The sequence below is a fragment of the Dreissena polymorpha genome, chromosome 4 (assembly GCF_020536995.1).
Source record: "Dreissena polymorpha isolate Duluth1 chromosome 4, UMN_Dpol_1.0, whole genome shotgun sequence".
Lineage (NCBI taxonomy): Eukaryota > Metazoa > Mollusca > Bivalvia > Myida > Dreissenidae > Dreissena > Dreissena polymorpha.
This window is the reverse complement of record NC_068358.1, coordinates 145,001,955-145,022,729: the sequence shown is the minus strand read 5'-3', so window position 1 is coordinate 145,022,729 and position 20,775 is coordinate 145,001,955. Positions and strand designations below refer to the sequence as shown.

Below are 20,775 nucleotides of genomic sequence, written 5' to 3'. Positions count from 1 at the left end.
ATGCATCGTACTATTGGCATCTTCATATAATCGTCTGCTGGTCTACTTTCGCAGCGCGTGCGTCGCCTAATCCATTTGGAAAGCGCGCGGAATGGGAACGGCCTAATCAAAACTCGACGGCAATGCAGTAATTATTAATGTTCTATGACAACATATTTACGAGTGTAATAATTGCTCCCTGGAGAGCTTGTAAGTATTTCTGTCAGGATCCATCCATCAGACTTGTCACACGAGTTTTGCATTAAGACGCAACCATGGAACGGAGGAATATGACTTATATGTTTTTGAAAGAGAAACTTGAGTTGAAATTAATCTGAAATCTGACATCGTGAGCAATGCGGCCTAATTCGACATTTTAAGCATCGTTAACCGTACTATCTTCATTCAACTAGCACCAGAAATGTGTTATTGTAAGTCCTAACTTGCTATTTTAACGTATGGATTCAGTCTCCGTTTGCTTTGATTCTTAACAGGAGATTGTTGTATTTTCTTTCATTAGTAGAATATCAGGAGCACCATCTTAACGATGATACTCGTATTCTTACAGATCAACGTGTATTTAAGACTCACACAATTAGCTGTCTCATTTCAAACTTAAATTCTTTTTTATAAAGAAAAAGGGAACATTTCCTTAATAAAAAGACGTTGTTTTTCATGAAACGTTCAATTATTAGAACCGCGTTAATGGAAAACTGCACCTAATGCATGTGCGTTACGCGACGTCCCAGTCAGCACAGGCTACGCGACGTCCCAGTCAGCACAGGCTACGCGACGTCCCAGTCAGCACAGGCTACGCGACGTCCCAGTCAGCACAGGCTACGCGACGTCCCAGTCAGCACAGGCTACGCGACGTCCCAGTCAGCACAGGCTTATCAGGAACAACACTATCCGCTTAGGCTGGATTTTTGATAAGAATACACTTCCTTAAACGAAAAATTACATAAAAGCGGGCTTCAAAAGATCATATGTGACGACATTTCACGCACGTGCATTAAGTCTAGTTTTCACAGAACGCGGCTCATTGGAACGCTGTGGCATTTCAAAATTTCTTTTTTATGTGGGCGCAGTGAAAACGCACATTTGTAGCCCATCGACAAGTAGATACAAATAGCGGAATATACAATAATTTATTATTTTCAGAACAATTGCTATAAACATTGAACAAAATCAACATATAAACTATACGTGTTATAAAATTACGTAGTACGTACAGAACATCAACAACACATTAAACGAAGAAAACAATATTCTTGTTGATCCTTATATTAGTTTGTAAGAGAGCTTGATAATTTACGGTGGTTATTTTTTTTTTTTATACTTTTAACTTATAATGATGCTCTATCATGTGGTCATACATCGTTATAATAATAGTTACTATGAATAATGATACATACGCTCTAGAGCTTTAAGAGAACCTATTCAGTATTCACACATTGACCTATGTAGAACTATCAAATATTTGGCACAGATTTACAAAAAAAGAACAGTGAACACATCAGAAAAAATATCGCTACAAGCACATACTCATATATTAAGAATATATTTTCGTTTATTAGTACTTACAATTCAAGGCGCTGGCATTTTTATCCGGGTCCTTTTATTTCTTGTCTTTTTATTTTATAAGCTTGATAATTTTAGTGTGCGAAGTCACATGATTTACTGAAATGTCAAAAACTCCAAACATATGTGCACATGTCCCTTTAACATTTCATTATTTGCAAACACATATTATTAGTTTGGGCTCCTTTCTTTAGTAATAATAATAAATGCAGACAACAAAAATACAAAATCTGCTTATTGCATCAGAAACAGGGTATATGTTTATCTTTTGACATAGTGAGACTATCATATAAATAAAACATAAACACATTATAAAAAATAAAAGATATAATACTGGTCCAAAAAGAACATAGATCTATATAAATTTCATAAGAAGTAATCCTGACTTCGTTCCTGTACAATCAGAAAGCTCTGATTTAATGTCCCATAGAAGCCTTTAAACAATATTTTTATGTAATTCAGTATTACACAAATCTTGTAACAAGAAGCCAGTACGTTCCCATGGTGCAATATTTCAAACATCACTTCCGGTCAGTGCCTAGTCATTCGGAAGTTTTTAATTCGGATGCCCAAACGTGCTCCGGCCACCCAGACCGTTTGTCCTTCTTACTAGGCGAAGGTGAGGTATTTTCATCTTCTTCTTTAGCTTTCTGAAATGGATAGCAACAAATACGTCTTTTATCTTGATTTATTTGTGTTTTTCTTTGTTTGTTTTTTTGTTTTCTTCCTTGATTTTCTTCAATAATGCACGCAGTCACTCTCTGACCCGTTTATTCATATATTTATGTATTATTTGATAATCGGTTTGATTGATATATTGCTTGATCGATCTATTAATTGATTGATTTAGTTATTTAATCATTCTTTCATTAATTAAGTACAAGCTTTCTAAATAATCAACACAGCGTTTGATTGTAGTTCTTTGTTATGCAAACGTTTTACACTGATTTAACCTCAACTGAAAATAGAAACACGTTATCTTACTTTTAGAAAATAACTATTATTGCATTTTGAAGCTGTTTTCTTCTTTCAAAAAGCGCACTGCATGTTCATTTCATCCCAGCAAATCAATATTCACACTGTTTTAAGCAAGTTTAAATTCGGTGCATTTTCTTGAAGTGCAAGATTTCTTCGCACTGTTACATCGTATCCGATGGCTGTATCATAGGAAATCTACCGCAAAAATCTCAATATTCTGTCTAGACGTGTCACTCTGATAAGGAAGGAGTTTAAACAAATATACGATTCTCAAATTATATATACTCAAGACACATTGAGTCGAAATGAATGGCACTTCCGGAAAATAGGCTAGTAAAACTTAAAATCTATAGAAGTTCCTATAAATCAAGTAATTATTCAGTTTAAAATGACGCAATACGTTTGTTTCTTTCCGACAATGTTCAGAGATTATTAAATTGTTAATGTTGAATACACGTCGGAAGCTAACTTGCGGCCCATTAATCTTTGGGTTAAAATATTAGATTACGAAGATGATTGATGACGAATAGCCGGTGCCAAAAACGAGGCCATGGCGCGTGCTTGTATTTCAGCAGACACAACAGCGGGATTTTGTTTCCAAGTTTTAATGATGATGAATTTAAAAGAAGGGCTATGCGTATCATATTGCTAGCTCTACAAAATAAAGATAAGATATATCTTTGTTACGAGATATTGATATGTGTTCAAGCAAAAAAACACTTCCAAATAATGGAATACATCGAGAGCGTCAATCTTGGTTATGACAGGATGATTTCTGCATTCCTTAATATCTATTTGTCTTTTTCTCTATCAACATCATCGTCATAATATGAAGCAGCAATGGTAGTATCAGCATGTATAAGTAATACGTAGTAGAAACACTAGTAGCAGTAGTGACAATAGTAGTTGTAGTTGTTGTAGAAGACGTAGTGGTAGTAGTAGTATATATAATTATTGTATAATACTAATACATGTACTACTAATAAAAAGTAGTAGTAGTAGTAGTAGTAGTAGTAGTAGTAGTAGTAGTAGTAGTAGTAGTAGAAGAAGTAGTATAATAAGTAATAATAATAGTAGTAGTAGTAGTAGTAGTAGTAGTAGTAGTAGTAGTAGTAGACGTTGTCGTAGTAGTAGTTGAAGAATTAGTAATAGCAGCAGATGGATAACTGCTTCACCTAAATAACATATTTTTGACAAAATACTGTATAAACCCATCTCTTTATAATTGGTTCGTTAGACAATTTAACAGTTATCGTCGAAATCAGTTTTTTAAATATTAATCTTTTTATTACGGGCATGTGACTTTCAACCTTTTTGGGTCAAGATCAATTATAAAAAAATCGAATGGAGCTCTCGTCACGTGATCAGACAAATGTTCAACGTATGCAGATAAGAGACATTATCCGGTATTATTCGATGCATTTATTACAATTTTGATTCGCAAAACACGCCATATGTGACGGATGAACACCGATGTATCTGTATGCACACTGATTTCGGCCATAACGTTCAAAATCGTTCATTTATAGCGTGAGATAAAGCTGTCACGATTCTGATAGTCTTTCAGTACAAGGTTAGCTTCGCCGAACAGGTCTAGTCAGGAAGTGCCTTTAGCATATAGGAGAAGAAGTATCATTATATAATCTTAAAAGATCTTTTTTGATTATTCGTTCTGTTTTTTTTTCTCCTTTTTCTCCAAAGAAATAAATATATTTGTGAATACAAAGTTCTCTCTTGAAAACGTTGGTTTTGTTGAAACCATAAGAAAAGGCACGTGCGCAATCATTCTTGTTTGTTTGAAATCTCAATTAGCAATTTGTTTCTTTGTTTATTGTATTCGATAGTTTTGTAAGAGATGATTACAGTATAATACATCAAATCACGGGGTATTGTTCGTGGGAACCGTGGATCGGTCCAATGTCAAACAGTGCAAAATTGAAATAAAAACACAAAATAACACGTCAAATCATGAAGGCTTATCTTCGCATTTTTGATAGTGATTCCATGAATAATATAGATGTTGCATTAAACGGCATGTAAAGCAATCTAGGCTCATCTGGCAGGTAAGGGACATAATTTCGCGGGTTGAAAGAGCATCCCTGTATGCTGTTATTGGCGATGATGGTGGTGGTGGCGGTGGTGGTAGTGATGGTTGTTACGAATGCTGTGGTGTTTCGAAGATCATTTATGTTTGTTTTTAGTACATTGAGTAACTTCCACTTTTACATCATTTTAGCACTTTGGAATTGTGTACATTGAAAGATAATAATTGATAAAAGGAGAAATGATGCCTCCGACGGGCAGATAGTTATTATATCATTAGATTTATAGACAAAACCGCACACGCAATCAGCTGACAAGTAAGGCCATTACAGATTGTAAATCACTAGTCTCTTATTTTTGCTATCTTTTATTTGTATTTAAACGAACACAACTAGTTAGTATTAATGTATTGTGCATGCAATTGTTATTGCAATATGCTTGTTGACATTTCCTCCTTATATAGAAATTCGTGTATTTCTAAAATGGAATATTATGCCGACGTATCCAAATATTTAACATTATAATAATGTAAAAATTGTGTAATGTCAAATTATGTTTAAGAATGAAACCATACATAAGCCTTACACAGATTCATTTCAGCTAGTTATATTTTCGTGGAAACTATTTCTCTTACTTATAGAATAATGTTTTGTTTTTTTACAACGCTTCAAGAACTCCACAAATATAAAATGAACATGGGCATTGTTTAATGTAGACTATCATGAATTGGCAGAATTGCCATACGATCGTAGGATAAAACTGCCAGAAATGACCAGTTCAATTGCCTTAGTTGCATCTCGCAGAAGATTAATCGATTACACCCCGTGTAAAGTGGAGCATATTAGTGGCGCACTTGATTAAAATTCATGGCTTCCTTAAGTGTTTGCCCGCCTTCATCCACTTGAAGTCAGCAAGACTCAAATTTTATGTGCTTTAACGGCGGGACGCAGGTTTCTCTGTTCTAATAATGTTCAGACCTTTTAGAGGTGAAACTTTTTAGAATAACGACCCGGACCGTTTCCTATACCCTTTTACTTGTAGAGCTCGGTTTTCCTTTCCATTGTTCGATATCAGTAAATGGTGTATGTGCATCCTAATTTTACAACTTTATCTTTTCAAGTCTAACATTCATTGCCAATTATCTATATTTTTCTTTAATATTAATATGCAAATAATGTAACTGTTAATGTTTTCGTTTGCTGAATGCTAGACGTTGAAGGGGGACTTCCCTTTCTTGCCAAGGGATGTTGGTTTTTAAGCACTTGTTAAAAGGAAACGGTGTGGTATGAACTCACAGTCGTCTTTTTCATGTATGTCGGGTTGTGCCGGGAATAAGGCCGATCAGGATAACGTTTCATACAAGATACAAAATATAGTTTCTGTGTTGGAATATCGTAGCGAGGATGTTTTTTACGTGTGATGCTTAAATTGTATGCAGTAGAATTCTGATGTTCATTTTACTTACGATACAAATGTACCAATAAGCTTAAAAATATAACAATTTTTGTAATTTAGACGTGGAAACACCATCTGCCATTGGTCATTCATCCATCTATCTGCCATTTTGGCCGGAGTCCCAGTGACATGCAACCCGCGCGCTCCACGTTTCACGTGCGGCACTAAACACGTCTCGCGTTTCAAAGGAACGATAGGCTATCGGCGCAGCGTATCAGAAATTAAAGGAACAGCCATGTGCCAGGCCGCCCGATAGCGCTTTTGATCAATGGGTAAATAATAACGGTCCATTTCATTAACTCAACAGACGAGCCAAACCGGAAGTCGGAAGTTACTCGTTCCAATCTACCTCCGATGATATGTTTTTAACGTTTAATTTGTTAAGATAATGGACATATCTTCAGAATGAGATTTGTTTTTTTTGTCCTTGTTTTTGTGTGTGTTTTTTATGCTTTTTGTGATCTCTGCAAGTTGTCTGTTAATCCGATTTGTTTACTTTTAGTGGTGACAATTCAATGTAATCAATAGGAAAATAAAAGTACTTATGTAAGGACATATTTTGGTCTTTTTAAAAAGTGTATTACGATCTTTAGAATATTGTTTTAAAATTGAATAAGGTCTAAATGAGTTTATTCTATGGCTCTAGGGAAACACCGAATTAATAGTAATTTCCATAGTAATAAAACTTTTACAATTATTCATTTAATTATTCTACAAACTTTCCTGTGATAAAACAAAATTGCACGATTGAATACACTTGAATGTATATGCTAATTTTAAGATACTGAAAATCACTTTACAAAATCTAGTTTCTTGAAACCGATATCGGAATCATTTTAATATCGCATATATAGATAAGTGATTTTTTTTCAACGTCGACGAACTTACAATTTTCAATTACAATAATTTAGCCCCCTAATCTCGTGCGCAGCGAGACCTCGACCAATATCAAGTGTCAAGAGTTAATCTTTACATCTTATGTCTAGGGCCTTCGAATATACATAATAAAATAGAAAGAAATGTCTGTCATTATTTATTTCCGAGAACATTAAACTATTCGCTCACCGTTTTATCGCTGTTCTATCCGGACCCCCTGTATTGTTCCCGGCCTTAATAACGGCGAAATAGAGCCATTATCTCTGATATCTTGTAACGAGCCGGGAATCAAATAAATTCCACATATCAGTTTTAATGGAAGGGCTTACATTTTGAGGGATTTTCATTAAAACAGATTTAGGTCCGCATTAAAACTGCTGCTCTAGAACAGAAAGTATTTGAAGACTTGTGAAACGTATTAAATGATATGTGCGAAGTGGCTTATGGTTGACTTAAAACGAAACAATATGATTATTTATATATATAACTGGGGGAGCTTATTGCCTCCACTCGTATTATATTTCAATTATTAATTTTCTCTAGCGCAAAGGCCCACCTGAACGTTGTGAAACACAATCTAAAAAGGGCTATGCATTCACTAACGAAGTGAATAACATTGCTCGCATTTTGTTGGCGTTCTCGTATACTTTTTAACGTACAAGATTCAAACTTCCTTGAATATTTTCTTCGTGCTATGAAGTTGTAAATTTGTGCTGTTGTCGTCCGCCGTTAAAAATTAAAAAAGTTATGCCTTTTTTACAACGAACAATTTCTGTAACGTAAGCAAAACATTAGCAAAAATAGGCATCTCTGACACTGAATTAAGATGTTTTATATTTGGATATAGGTTTATATAGCAATATAATATATAATGTTCTGAAACCACAAGGCCACTTTGTTTCCCCCAAAATGCTCCTGTTGTAAGAACTGGCCACGCCCTTGAGAACTTTTGTTCTGCGGGTTATTTGTTTTGTGAATGTATGTTTCACACTATTATTATGTTGTCATTTTGTCAAATATAGAAAAACGCATTGAATAAATAATTGTTCTTGTGAAACAATAATAATATTATTTTATTAGTAAAACCTATTTTGTGTTCAAAATTATTTAACATTTGACCAAACTAAAGAGTGATCCCCCTTAACCAAACTTCAGAGTGATCCCCCTTAACCAAACTTCAGAGTGATCCTCCATAACCAAACTTCAGAGTGATCCCCTAAAACCAAACTTCAGAGTGACCAAACTTCAAAGTGATCCTCTTTAACTTAACTTCAGAGTGATCCCTCTAAACCAAACTTCAGAGTCTTCCTCGTTTACCAAACTTCAGAGTTTTCCCCGTTTACCAAACTTCAGAGTGATCCCACGTAACCAAACTTCAGAGTGTTCATCCTTAACCAAACTTCAGAGTGATCCCCCCTTAACCAAACTTCATAGTGATCCCCGTTAACCAACCTTCATAGTGATCCTCGTTTACCAAACTTTCGAGCGATTTCCATTCACTAAACTTCATATTGATCTCCCTTTCGTTAAACTATTTTTGTTTCATGCTACCAAACCTACCCTTATACTTACTAGTATTACGACCCTTCAACATTTTATTCTGTCGTCCGTCTTTTAATTTTTCAATAAATAGTATATGTGTATTTTATTCTTTAAAGACGTTGTTTGTGAAAGTTACCGATATTTAGAAGATTTTATTACATTTTCGTTTTTAAATCATCGGCTTCAGTTTGACCACTCAAAAAAGCCTAGCTTTGAAGCATATTTATGTCATGTTACTCTGAAAAATTATGGATGTCCCGATTTTATAATTACAATTGGACTTGTTGTTTGTTGATTTTTGTTTGTGTTATTTTTTGTTAAGTGAATAAATTGAAAACTGGTTTGTTTTTCCAAAGTACTTTAAACTTCATGATCACACTTTTGTGTTAAAAAATACTTCGGGGGCATTAGGTACTTACAATGACATCGCCCGTATACCTACTTACAATGACATCGCCCGTATACCTACTTACAATGACATCGCCCGTATACCTACTTACAATGACATCGCCCGTATACCTACTTCCTTTTCTCATCATGATCGGTTAAATTTATATTCAAACTAAGACCTTTACAAACTCAGTGTATAAGATTGGAGACATGTGCTTGGAAGGTTAATGACTTTGTTTCAATATGCAAACAATATAAAACGCAATATGTCAGTAATAATAAATCAACATTAAATTAATAATATAATTTAAAATGCATAACGATGCTTATTAAAATTCGACGTAAAAATCGTGTATTTAGCCGTTTACGATGAAAAAAGTATTAATTTTTGCCTTACTTAAACATGTCAACACAAATACCACGCATTTAACATGAACAGAAATCAAAATAATACATTGTAATAATAGGTCCTTATCAACAAAAGCAGTAATCGATGTTTATTAAATTGTTCTTTACACACCAAGTTATTGTTGTTAATATTTTAACAAAATGTTATAATGGACATAATTTTCGCACAAATACGACAACATTTGAACTGAGAAAGCACCATGTTTACGCATTGCAACTATTAAATTAATATTGAGGTATCTACATTCAAGATCCTCACATGTTCTGGTATTCTTGTTTATCTAATTACAAAATAAATAAGATTTGTTTTTTTAATGTAAACAATACATCCCGTTCATTTTCGTGTTATAAATTATTGAATGTTTACAGAAAAAAAATAACGTTTCCTGTTGCACTAAATGTTTACGGCTACTGACAATCAGAATTCCTGCAAAAAAACTGAAATGTTTTTAAACACAATATTTTAGCGTTATGTTTGAGCCCAAAATGATCAGATATGACTAGATTCGAGAGAAAAAATCAATCACCCTTGTACACATTTCGATAAATTATCTCCAAATACTCCAACTTCGTGAAATAATCTACAAACTTTGCTTACGTGAATTAAAAAAAACGTGGATTGTTTTCATTGCAGAATGTACCGTAAAATTCGCCCATTAAACATTTTGAACTGGACTTAAAAGTACCTTTATAGAAAAGTAACTAAATTTGCTAAACATTTTAAGAGATGTAACAGTTCAGCCAAAAGGTTTCAGACTGAAAAGATTAATTATTACTTTCTTTAAAAGAATATTTTATGTTCTTTGACGCATTTTTATTTATTTTAAATTTAAGTGAGGAAATACTGTATTATTAAAAATATTAAAATAATAGTTTTATTATGATTTACTGAGTTGAGTGTAAATAGTTGTTCAATATATAATTTTCAGTAAAGTGTGTGCTGACATCGTGCGTCATAGTCTATAATTTATGTTAATAGTACATTTACTTCTCGCAAATCCCAATTATATATAACAATCAGTATTGAAAAATTAAAGTGATTATCTCTGAACTCGCCATTTTCTCAGTGGTACAAGTTAAGCCCGCCAGATATTAGAACTGATCGTTATAGTCCAAACTTGATTTTAGACGTAATTTTAACATACAAATCAATAGCTCGTGAATATTTCAATTATCTCTACTTCGAAAAGATATGAGTCGCGTTCTGAGAAAACTGGCCATAATGCATGTGCGTAAAGTGTCGTCCCAGATTAGCCTGTGCAGTCCGCACAAGCTAATCAGTGGACGACACTTTCCGCTTTTATGGTATTTTTCGTTAAAAGGAAGGCCCTTACCGATAATCTTGTTTAGGCGGAAAGTGTCGTCCCTGATTAGCCTGTGCGGACTGCAAGGCTTGTCTGGGACGACACTTTACGCACATGCATATACGCGTATATTTTGTCAGGTTTTGAAACCTGGTATGGAGCTACCCTTGTCGCATATGGCATATGGCATAAGACCCATTTTTGCATGACGCAGCTCGTGCACGTGTCTATATGAATAATATGGTATTCGATTTTTATAATGTGCACGTGTCACGTTCATAATATTAACCATGCACATGAACGTATAATTTGTTTGCATACACAAAATGATTGCACAATGGGATCATTTCGTTTTTTGCTACATGGTTTCATCGTTATCTGTTGCAAGATTTGAACCTTTTTGCAACACTTGTAACAAGAATTCTCATTGTGGTATTGTATTACAACGATAAAATTCCCAACACAATGGTAGGTTTTTATGCATGCTAACCAACATTATATGTATTATCAATATACATATGTATTTATCTACATTCCTTTCAGATTATTCTTCGTGTTAAGGTGTAAACCTGTAAAGCTTCTTCGTGTCGTTTAAAAAAACAACAACATTTTTTTAATATTGAATTAATAAATAATGTTAGTGGTTTTAAGTGATAACATTTTTTTAAATAGTTCGTGGTGCTGAAATTCAAAATATTTGCCCTAAATTTGCTTGACACATCGGATCTCTGTTGAGTACACTTCCTGAGCAACCGCTGCGATTTTATACGCGCATTTTTTCCTTTAAATGCAGCACTTGAATAAATACATTTTCTCACCGCAAAAAAGACCATTAAATTTTGACATTTATATACAAGTTGATAAAAAGATCATTTTTCACCGACCCTGGCGGCTGCAGTCAAAATTAACGCCGACAACTTATACGGCGGATTATCAGTGATACTGGAGAACATAATTGGTTGCAGCGATTCTTACATTTTTAGTTAGTTTTACGTAGCTCGTGCTAATGGATGTTCTAACCTCTATTTTTTGTTCAAATAACTATTAAGGTCTAGCTAACGTGTTTTAAAGAAGCAAATATGCGGATGCGTGCGGATCCGAAATTTATATATATGGTGAAGACAACTTATTATTTGTACTTATTGTTTGCGATCAGCGTTTAATTCAATTTATGTTTTGTAAGGTTTTAGTTCCGTAAAAAGTGTAAGATAATCATAATATGTACCACAAAGACATTCCAGGTTTACATCTTACTACTAAGTTATTGTAATAAACTTGAAATATATTGTCATCGTATACATGTATTAAAGATATGATACGTTATATCAAAATCCTTTTGAAGATTATATTAGTACTTAACATTATACATGAAACCATGGTTATAAGTCATAAATATTTAATAACGCAAAAAGTTACCGAAAAAAAAACACAGTTATTTTCGAGTAACTTTTTATGTATTGAGTATAATGTATATGTGAAAAATATATTTGAAGATATTATTTGAATAAATGATAATAACAATGGTAAAAAAATACGTTTTCACAACTTAATTATTCGTATGTACGTATGCATGTATGTATGGTTTCCGGGTACGAAAACCCACTTGTGAATGCGTAAAAATCTTATTGAGAAAACCTTATATGACTGTACTGAATTACTACACGATTGAATTATTTTCGTTTCATCATGAGTACTGTAAGAGATTTAATAATTATTTAATTGTCTATATATTTTCTGGTGTTAAGCATTTTATTAATGGTTGTGGAAATAATACACTAAGCATCCCTGATAGATAGATATACTAAGTATGCATCCATACTATGTTCAATAGATTTCCCAATATAACAATAATTTATGTGCTCATTTACGTATTTGTCAAATACGTCAATATATATATGATATTATTACCTAACATAAGCGAAGTAAATGATTCATTCAATTTAAACTCTCATTAGTAAATAAACGAGCGTCGTTTATTTTTGTGTTTTATTTTGTATTTTGTCTATGTACTATATAAAAGTGTGTGCCAATTACATAGAGATGGTTTGCAATTTATTTAGCATACAATCGTTGAAGGGCATATTATTTATTAAATGTGTTGTTTTTCTGTTGTTTTTTTCCCACAGATTTCGAACATACATGTATTATTGTATACTAGCATATAACTTGTATACCAGATTTTGATTATATACTAGTACTTTATTAAGAAGAGAAAAATAGCAACCCTGGGTACAGTTTGCATAAGTAATCACCAGATAAACATGAATTGGGACCCTCCTTTTGATCTTGCGGACCCTGGTTCGAATCCCGATTGAAGCAACGTGTTTTACTTTATTTTAATTTAGTTTTTCTCATAATTGTACCTGAGCTTGTATGTTCTATGTCAAGTTTCGAATAGTAAACTTCAAAACATACACAAGTTTGTTACACTTAAATTGTGCGATTATTTACCATTTTAATGAAGATTTTTTTGCAAAACAAATCTCAATAAAATGTTTGTAGCAAGTGAACGTACAGTAATGGTTTATGGCTGAAATGGCGTAGGACGCAATTTTTGTCATTTTAAATGGCCTAAAACGAGATGCACAAAAATCGCTATCTGTATATTTGGCGACGCATTTTGATAAGGAACATTAACGTGGAAAATTTATGATAACTTTGATATCATAACTATGATTTTATGCTATTTTAAATGAAGCAGTTGGCTCGGCATGTGTAGAAGTAAAGAGAGTTAAATGCCGCAAGTCGAAGTTTAAAGAATTTACATCATTACATTTTAAGATAATACGAATATACATTTCGATATAAACACGTTTATTACACATATTATTATTATTTTAATAATAATAATTATTTTTATCATCATTTTTATTTATTATTATAATTGTTTATTATTTGTGTAGCGTAGTATTAGTATTAGTATTAGTATTAGTAGAAGTAGCAGTAGTAGTAGTAGTAGTAGTAGTAGTAGTAGTAGTAGTAGTAGTAGTAGTAGTAGTAGTAGTAGTAGTAGTAGTAGTAGTAGTAGTAGTAGTAGAAGTAGTAGTAGATAGTAGTAGTAGTAGTAGTAGTAGTAGTAAGTAGTAGTAGTAGTAGTAGTAGTAGTAGTAGTAGTAGTAGTTAGTAGTAGTAGTAGTAGTAGTAGTAGTAGTAGTAGTAGTAGTAGTAGTAGTAGTAGTAGTAGTAGTAGAAGTAGTAGTAGTAGTAGTAGTAGTAGTAGTAGTAGTAGTAGTAGTAGTAGTAGTAGTAGTAGTGGTAGTAGTAGTAGAAGTAGCTAGTAGTAAGTAGAAGTAGTAGTAGTAGTAGTAGTAGTAGTAGTAGTAGTAGTAGTAGTAGTAGTAGTAGTAGTAGTAGTAGTAGTAGTAGTAGTAGTAGTAGTAGTAGTAAGTAGTAGTAGTAGTAGTAGTAGTAGTAGTAGTAGTAGTAGTAGTAGTAGTAGTAGTAGTAGAGTAGTAGTAGTAGTAGTAGTAGTAGTAGAGTAGTAGTAGTAGTAGAAGTAGTAGTAGTAGTAGTAGTAGTAGTAGTAGTAGTAGTAGTAGTAGTAGTAGTAGTAGTAGTAGTAGTAGTAGTAGTAGTAGTAGTAGTAGTAGTAGTAGTAGTAGTAGTAGTAGTAGTAGTAGTAGTAGTAGTAGTAGTAGTAGTAGTAGTAGAAGTAGGTAGTAGTAGTAGTAGTAGTAGTAGTAGTAGTAGTAGTAGTAGTAGTAGTAGTAGTAGTAGTAGTAGTAGTAGTAGAGTAGTAGTAGTAGTAGTAGTAGTAGAAGTAGTAGTAGTAGTAGTAGTAGTAGTCGTAGTAGTAGTGGTAGTAGTAGTAGTCGTAGTCGTAGTCGTAGTAGTAGTAGTAGTAGTAGTAGTAGTAGTAGTCGTAGTAGTAGTAGTACTAGTAGAAGTAGAAGTAGTGGTAGTAGTAGTGGTAGTTGTAGTTGATGGTTGGTGGTGTTGTTGTTGGTGGTTTGGTAGTGGAAGAATTATAAGTAGTAGAAGCAGCAGTAGCAGTGTTTATGGTAGTCATTTATTTTTATAAATTATTGTTAACTGTTTATTGTAAACGCAGATTATTTTATTTTTAGGAGTTGCGAACAGTTATTACGTGATTGTCTTAAAATACTTACGTCAAGTTTACGTATTTTATCCATATCTATATGATGGCGTTCCCTCTTCCGCGATATTTCCGCTTTGAAGCCCTTCTCCGTTAACTTCGGATCGTCTTTCTTTAGTATGTCCATAAGATACGAGATATATGATATGGCGAGCCGTAACGTCTTAATTTTTGACAGTTTTGTGTCCGAAGGAACATTTGGAATGCAGTCTCGGAGATTTGTGAAAGCATTGTTTAAACTCTGCGTCCGTCGTCGTTCTTTTTTACTCGCGTTCACTTTACGTTTCACGCAACGCTCACCAACGAACGGGTTTCCGAACGCGTCGTATGACATATGCGTTAACATGTCACCTCCGTGGTGACCGTAAGCGTCCGGAGACATCGCCACTTCCGGCGTTCCACTGAGCACCCAGTTATGGAAGTAGTTCCGGTCACTGACATTATAATCCGGGTACCGCATCGCCTGGGCCTGATACGGTGACCCGTAAAACTCGTGCGCTGTTGTCACACCCATGGGTCCCGGATGTCCGTACCCGGGATGGTATCCGCCGACACTGAGACTCATTTCTGGCTGTTCCTGCGTTTTATCGGCGTATGTTATCTGTGTTTAGTCTCAAAAGCCACAACTCGAACCCTGTATCAAATCATTTCCCCGAACACAGAACCCCGAATGTGTCTGCTAATGCTTGTATCAAAACATGAATCTCTGTTGCCCATCGAAATTATAGTCTTTATACCAAATTTCAGGTCCTGGTTGTTCGACAAGACACAATCCAGAGACGGTGGATCTCGGTTCTGGAATCGCTAATCGCGCGAGGTCCAATCAAATTAATAAGAAGAAGCGCCTCAATTTCATTCACTTTACCGATTTTCAGATGCCGTGCACAGCAGTTTGCTGGTGGAATTTCATGCCCCGCCCACTCAATGGTTGATAATCCCTCCCATCACGGCGAAAGAGCCGCTGGAAACCGCGTGTTTCGCGCTGGAGCAATACGTCAGTGTCAAATACTCAGTAGATACCGGTTAATGACACTAGCCGTCGAAGAAATGGTATATAGGATTTCATTCCGAGAAAAAAATGCATTGTGAAGTGTTCGTTATCTTTTATCTGTTTAATATTACGTCGTAGTTCGTATTGTCTAACCAAAAATGTATATTAATCTTATTTGTTATAATTAGTGGTTAACTGTATTAAAGCACTCACGTCCATTTTCATTCTGCGTTTCCTTCTTGTGTTATAAGTGTACTTTTTTAAGTTTATTTTGAAAATAGTTTGCACGACAGTCTTCATTTGTATGATATGTAACATGTTCGTTTCTCTTCGACATAAGGCACTTCGTTCAGTTATTATTGTGAAAATATGACTATTTTTGTAAATTGCGGATGCTGCGATGTTTCATTTCTATATGTTTTTAAGGGGGAAGTTTCACCGTTTGTTTCTGAATATTACTTAAAGCTCTTCATAGATTTATTGTAATGTCTTAAGAGCTAATACATGCTCAAATTTATTTAATTTTTCATCTAAAGACAGAGTGTTTTCAATCAACTGATTTGTCTTTGGTAAAAATGAAGTGAGAAGTTATCTTCAAATAAAACTACGTCAACAAAATATTAAAATACATATGTTTTTAAAGCACAGAAATCACTTACAAATAATCAAAATAGGGTAACTCGCCTTTGAGTCGGACGGGTTAGCGGTATAAGTCTATCATAAAAAGCTTTGTGATCAAAGCCGGGACTCAGCTTTTGCAGGCTTTAGCTATCATGTCATATGAATCTATTTTACAAATAATTATTTGATTCCCAGCTTATTTTCATTGAAAAATAGTTGAATAACAATACCCACTGAATTAGCCCATGAGTCGGACACATTCGCCCTTAATACAGACACAGATTTGTATTTAGCATTTATTTGGTTATCCATTCCCTATATTTATAAAATGCAAATTGCACAGTAACAGCCATGTGTTGATTTTATAAGTTTATTCTTTTGTCAATATGTTGACAAAAATAAGTTATAGAAAGAGGAAAATTGACATGGTCACTTGTAGTGTCTATCCGACTTTTACAACAGCGGAACCATTTGTAGCACTGGGGGTGAAACAAAGTACAGACATAAAAAGATAAAACATTGTGTGATTCTTGATGTTTGTGAGCTATGGGATTCTGTATAGATCGAGTCATGCTAATTGGAATTAATATGTGGTCAATTCTCTTCCGTATGCCTCTGCCATTACATAAACTCGTGTTCGCCATAAGGGCGAATTGCGTTCGCCTCAAGGGCTAATTGAGTTGTAATTCATTTTTTACTGTAATACCTATACAATAGAGCAACCCACTGAAAATTACCTTTCATTTATTATAGAATATGTTTTCAATATAAAGTCATTTGTGACTGCTATGAAACGTATCTGACCAAAATGCCGATGGTATAAAAATATTCGATAAACGAAAATTCTGAATTTTCCGTCACCAGAAGTACTTAAAACTTAATCGAATCCAAATTCATCGTGAGATAATATGTGATAACATTTTATTTCAAAATTTTATTTATTTTGAGTATGAAGGGTAAATTGTTAGTTATAACGTCACAAATCATGCTAAACAAAACTGATCTTTGAAAACTACAAAGATAAAAATCTCCGACTCAATGGCAAAATTGACTATTTTTGCAAATTTTAAGGAGGAAAAGCGTTTTCCTACGCCATGCCAACGGTGCCGTAAGCTAGCGGTCGCTAAAAATCTGCATACACGTTCTCAAATATATTTTAGACATTCCCATCAAAACGCAAATGGTTCCATTCATCAGGTCTAACATATCGTTCGTCTTAATGGCAATCATGTCGAATTAAAACCATGGCTATTATTCGGCTTCTGAGACGTCCTCAAATGTTTACAGGAACAAACACTCATGAGTGGATGACGAAAAAAGCTCTTTCGGAAATTTGCAAATATAAATAAAGCTTCAACTAAAAATGCTAGTTCGCTCAGACGAGCTTGTTTTATGGCCTGGCAATGTTTATGCCTTCGCTCAAGGCGACCTCTTTGTGAATAACATAGTGCGGACACTAAAACATATAACTTAGGAGTTAGTGTCAACAATTTCTTGGTTTTCCCGAGAACTATATTTTCGCAGACGCACAAACGCTTTTATGGTCATGTGATTATTGATGTAAGAAGTATAAGAACTATTTTCTAAGCACTTCGCGGCACTCTTGATGAATTTCGGAACTGTGGTCGGTCGGCGTATACAGACAATCTCATTATTTATGTTGTTTCCCAGAACGCTGGCACCATACTCGATATAATGCCGCATTATTGTTTATACATAATTGTTAATCCCAAAGGGGATTGTCGTATTTTAAGCCTATTGCTCAAAGAAATACACGCGCTAAGTGTTTATGCTACTTCGATATAAATCTACCTCCCTCCGTTAAATTTCTGTAGACAACACGAACACATATTTCCAATCTGTAAAAAATATTTTTTAGCTTGCATTGAATACCCAGGAATTATATGTAACGATGTAATTTTTTGACAGTAATTTACGGCACAACAATGTGTTATATGTTGTTGCGTTGTTTGATTCTGACGTTTTAATAATCACATCTTCCTTCATTGCCAGATTTACAACTCCGTTAAGTATGAAATCATTTTAAAGGGACCTTTCACATTTTGCTAAATTGACAACATTGAACAAATTGTTTCAGATTTGCAAATTTTCGTTTTATTTATGATACTTGCGAGGAGACAGTAATACTGAACATTTACAATTCTCTAAAATATCCATAATAGGCATCTTTTGAAGATTTAAAAACCTGAACATTATAAAGCGTTACAAAAGCGAAACAATTACATAATTTGGGAATTCTGTTGTTATCATTGTATTTTGTTACATTACGAAGATTGCTTATTTAAAGTATAAAATACACGACTCACGTTGTGAACACGGATGTATTAGACCTTTTTCCTTCCTTTAATTTTATTCTTGTGTAATACTTCCAATTTTTACATGTATCAATTTCAAGCATTAAATGACACACTTCAATACAAGAATAAATCTGTGAAAAGGTCCCTTTAAAGTCAAATTATATTACCATGCAGATTTCATTCATCGATGGTATTGGTGCATTTTTATGCGTGAACTACTTCTTTAACGTGTAACCAACGCATAAAATAGTTGAAACTCGGATCCCAGTGAAAAACGGGTTTTCCGTTAATTTACATGAAATATGAAATTAACAAGCGATGTGTTTGTGAATCACTTAGTCCCCATATATTTGACCTTTGACCTTGAAGGATGACCTTGACCTTTCACCACTCAAAATGTGCAGCTCCATGAGATACACGTGCATGCCAAATATCAAGTTGCTATGTTCAATATTGCAAAATGGAACATTAAATGGGCGATTTTGACCCATATGTTTGATCTTTGACCGTGAAGGATGACCTTGACCTTTCAACACTCAAAATGTGCAGCTCCATGAGATACACATGCATGCCAAATATGAAGTTGCTATCTTCAATATTGCAAAAGTTATAGCAAATGTTAAAGTTGGAGCGAACAAACACACAACCCATTCAACCAACAGACATGGAAAAAACAATACAAAACTATAGTGGTGGGGGACATAAGAAAAAAATGTAATTTCCTCAATTCGCTTGAAACAGAGGGGGTAATCAAGTGATATTCAAGATGGCGACGTCCATACCGAGACAGTTATTTTTCGCCGTTTTATACCCTTTATTACTTCTGTTTATTTTTTAAATGACGCTCACTTTCCAGCCACATCAGTAAAAAGGTGATTAGCGTTTATTTCGTATTTAAATTCGCTTTATATCTCGACTTTACTCGGTGCAAATTTTCTTAGTTGAGCCCTAATTAGGTCATCCCGCTAAGAAATTTTGCACCGAGTAAAGTCGATATATAGAGCGAATATTACTTTGAAATAAGTCGGTATCTTTCTTTCTAATATGGCTGGAAAGTGGGTGGAATAAAAAATAATACACGTAATAACGGGTATAAAACGACGAAAAATACCTGCCTCGGCATGGACGTCGCCATCTTGTTTGTCACGTGATTACCCCCTCTGTTGCCAATATGCGAATTTTTTTCGGCGTAAGCTGTATTAAGCCAGCTTTTCACCCTGACTTGACCTTTGTAAGTGTCCAATAATACTCAAATAAAATTTCCCGCGACTAGGTACGAATGAATACACTTCATTTATTCCATTGGCTGATTTGAGTATAACACCAGAACATTGGAAACATATCCGCGTCTTTGTAACACTGTTTTACTGCATGAAACAATTTTATCTCTAATGAAAAGGCTCAATAGATAAAACAGTTTTACAATCAATTTTCGACATAAATACACTTTGTGCGTTCACCTTTTATTTTCAGAGAATTACCAGCGTAAAAGCGTTTATACTAAAGGCTATGTTGTCATATTTAGTACTTACTTGCATTGATTTCAACCCGCGAGGTTTCGGGTCAATTCGCGGCCATTTGTGAAAGTCAGAGTTTATATACAGTTCATCACCGGAGTTCGCAGAAGGGGTTGCGATCATTGTGTTACACCGGTCTTACTGACAATAACGTAGTGACTGTAATGCATTGCATTCCAATCCGCAAGGTATCAAGGTCAGTTTGCGGTCAGTTGCAGAAATCTTTATATAAACGCCGTCTCGTAAACTTTGTGCACTTGAATTCTGTTTTGATCAGAAAGAAACTAAATAAAGATATTCGGCGATATTATTGTGGTATGTCAATCATCGATTTTTAATATGGTTTCAACATTTGCATGATAAGGACCAATTTTGATAAAATTAATTAGAAATATTTATCCATTTAGACCAGTTAATTAAGCATGAGCACAATAATTCGCTATACTATAATTATGCAATTAAATAAGATTCGAGTATTGCCGGCTGACCTATATGCACTCGTTTATTTTCATGTTTCTTGTGTTTTTCTATTCTGTAAATATAGATATCTGAGTAATAATATCACATAAAGCAAAAAAGCCACGAAATCTGGCGCAACACCCCGTAATTGATTTGCTTATGATGTAGCTAAGAACTGCGCAGAAAAAAAGGCATCCGCTACTTTTTATCTCATAGA

General features: G+C 34.2%; 1 protein-coding gene across 1 annotated transcript; it reads right to left on the bottom strand.

Annotated features, from left to right (window-relative positions):
• Positions 1-1,209: 1,209 nt before the first annotated feature.
• Positions 1,210-15,399, bottom strand: LOC127877282 (heart- and neural crest derivatives-expressed protein 2-like). The gene is made up of 2 exons (XM_052422971.1): positions 14,666-15,399; positions 1,210-2,210 (listed from the first exon to the last, which is right to left on the bottom strand). The coding sequence occupies exons 1-2, from the start codon at positions 15,215-15,217 to the stop codon at positions 2,103-2,105; spliced, it is 660 nt and encodes a 219-aa protein (XP_052278931.1). The 5' UTR covers positions 15,218-15,399; the 3' UTR covers positions 1,210-2,102.
• Between the last annotated feature and the right edge of the window lie 5,376 nt (positions 15,400-20,775).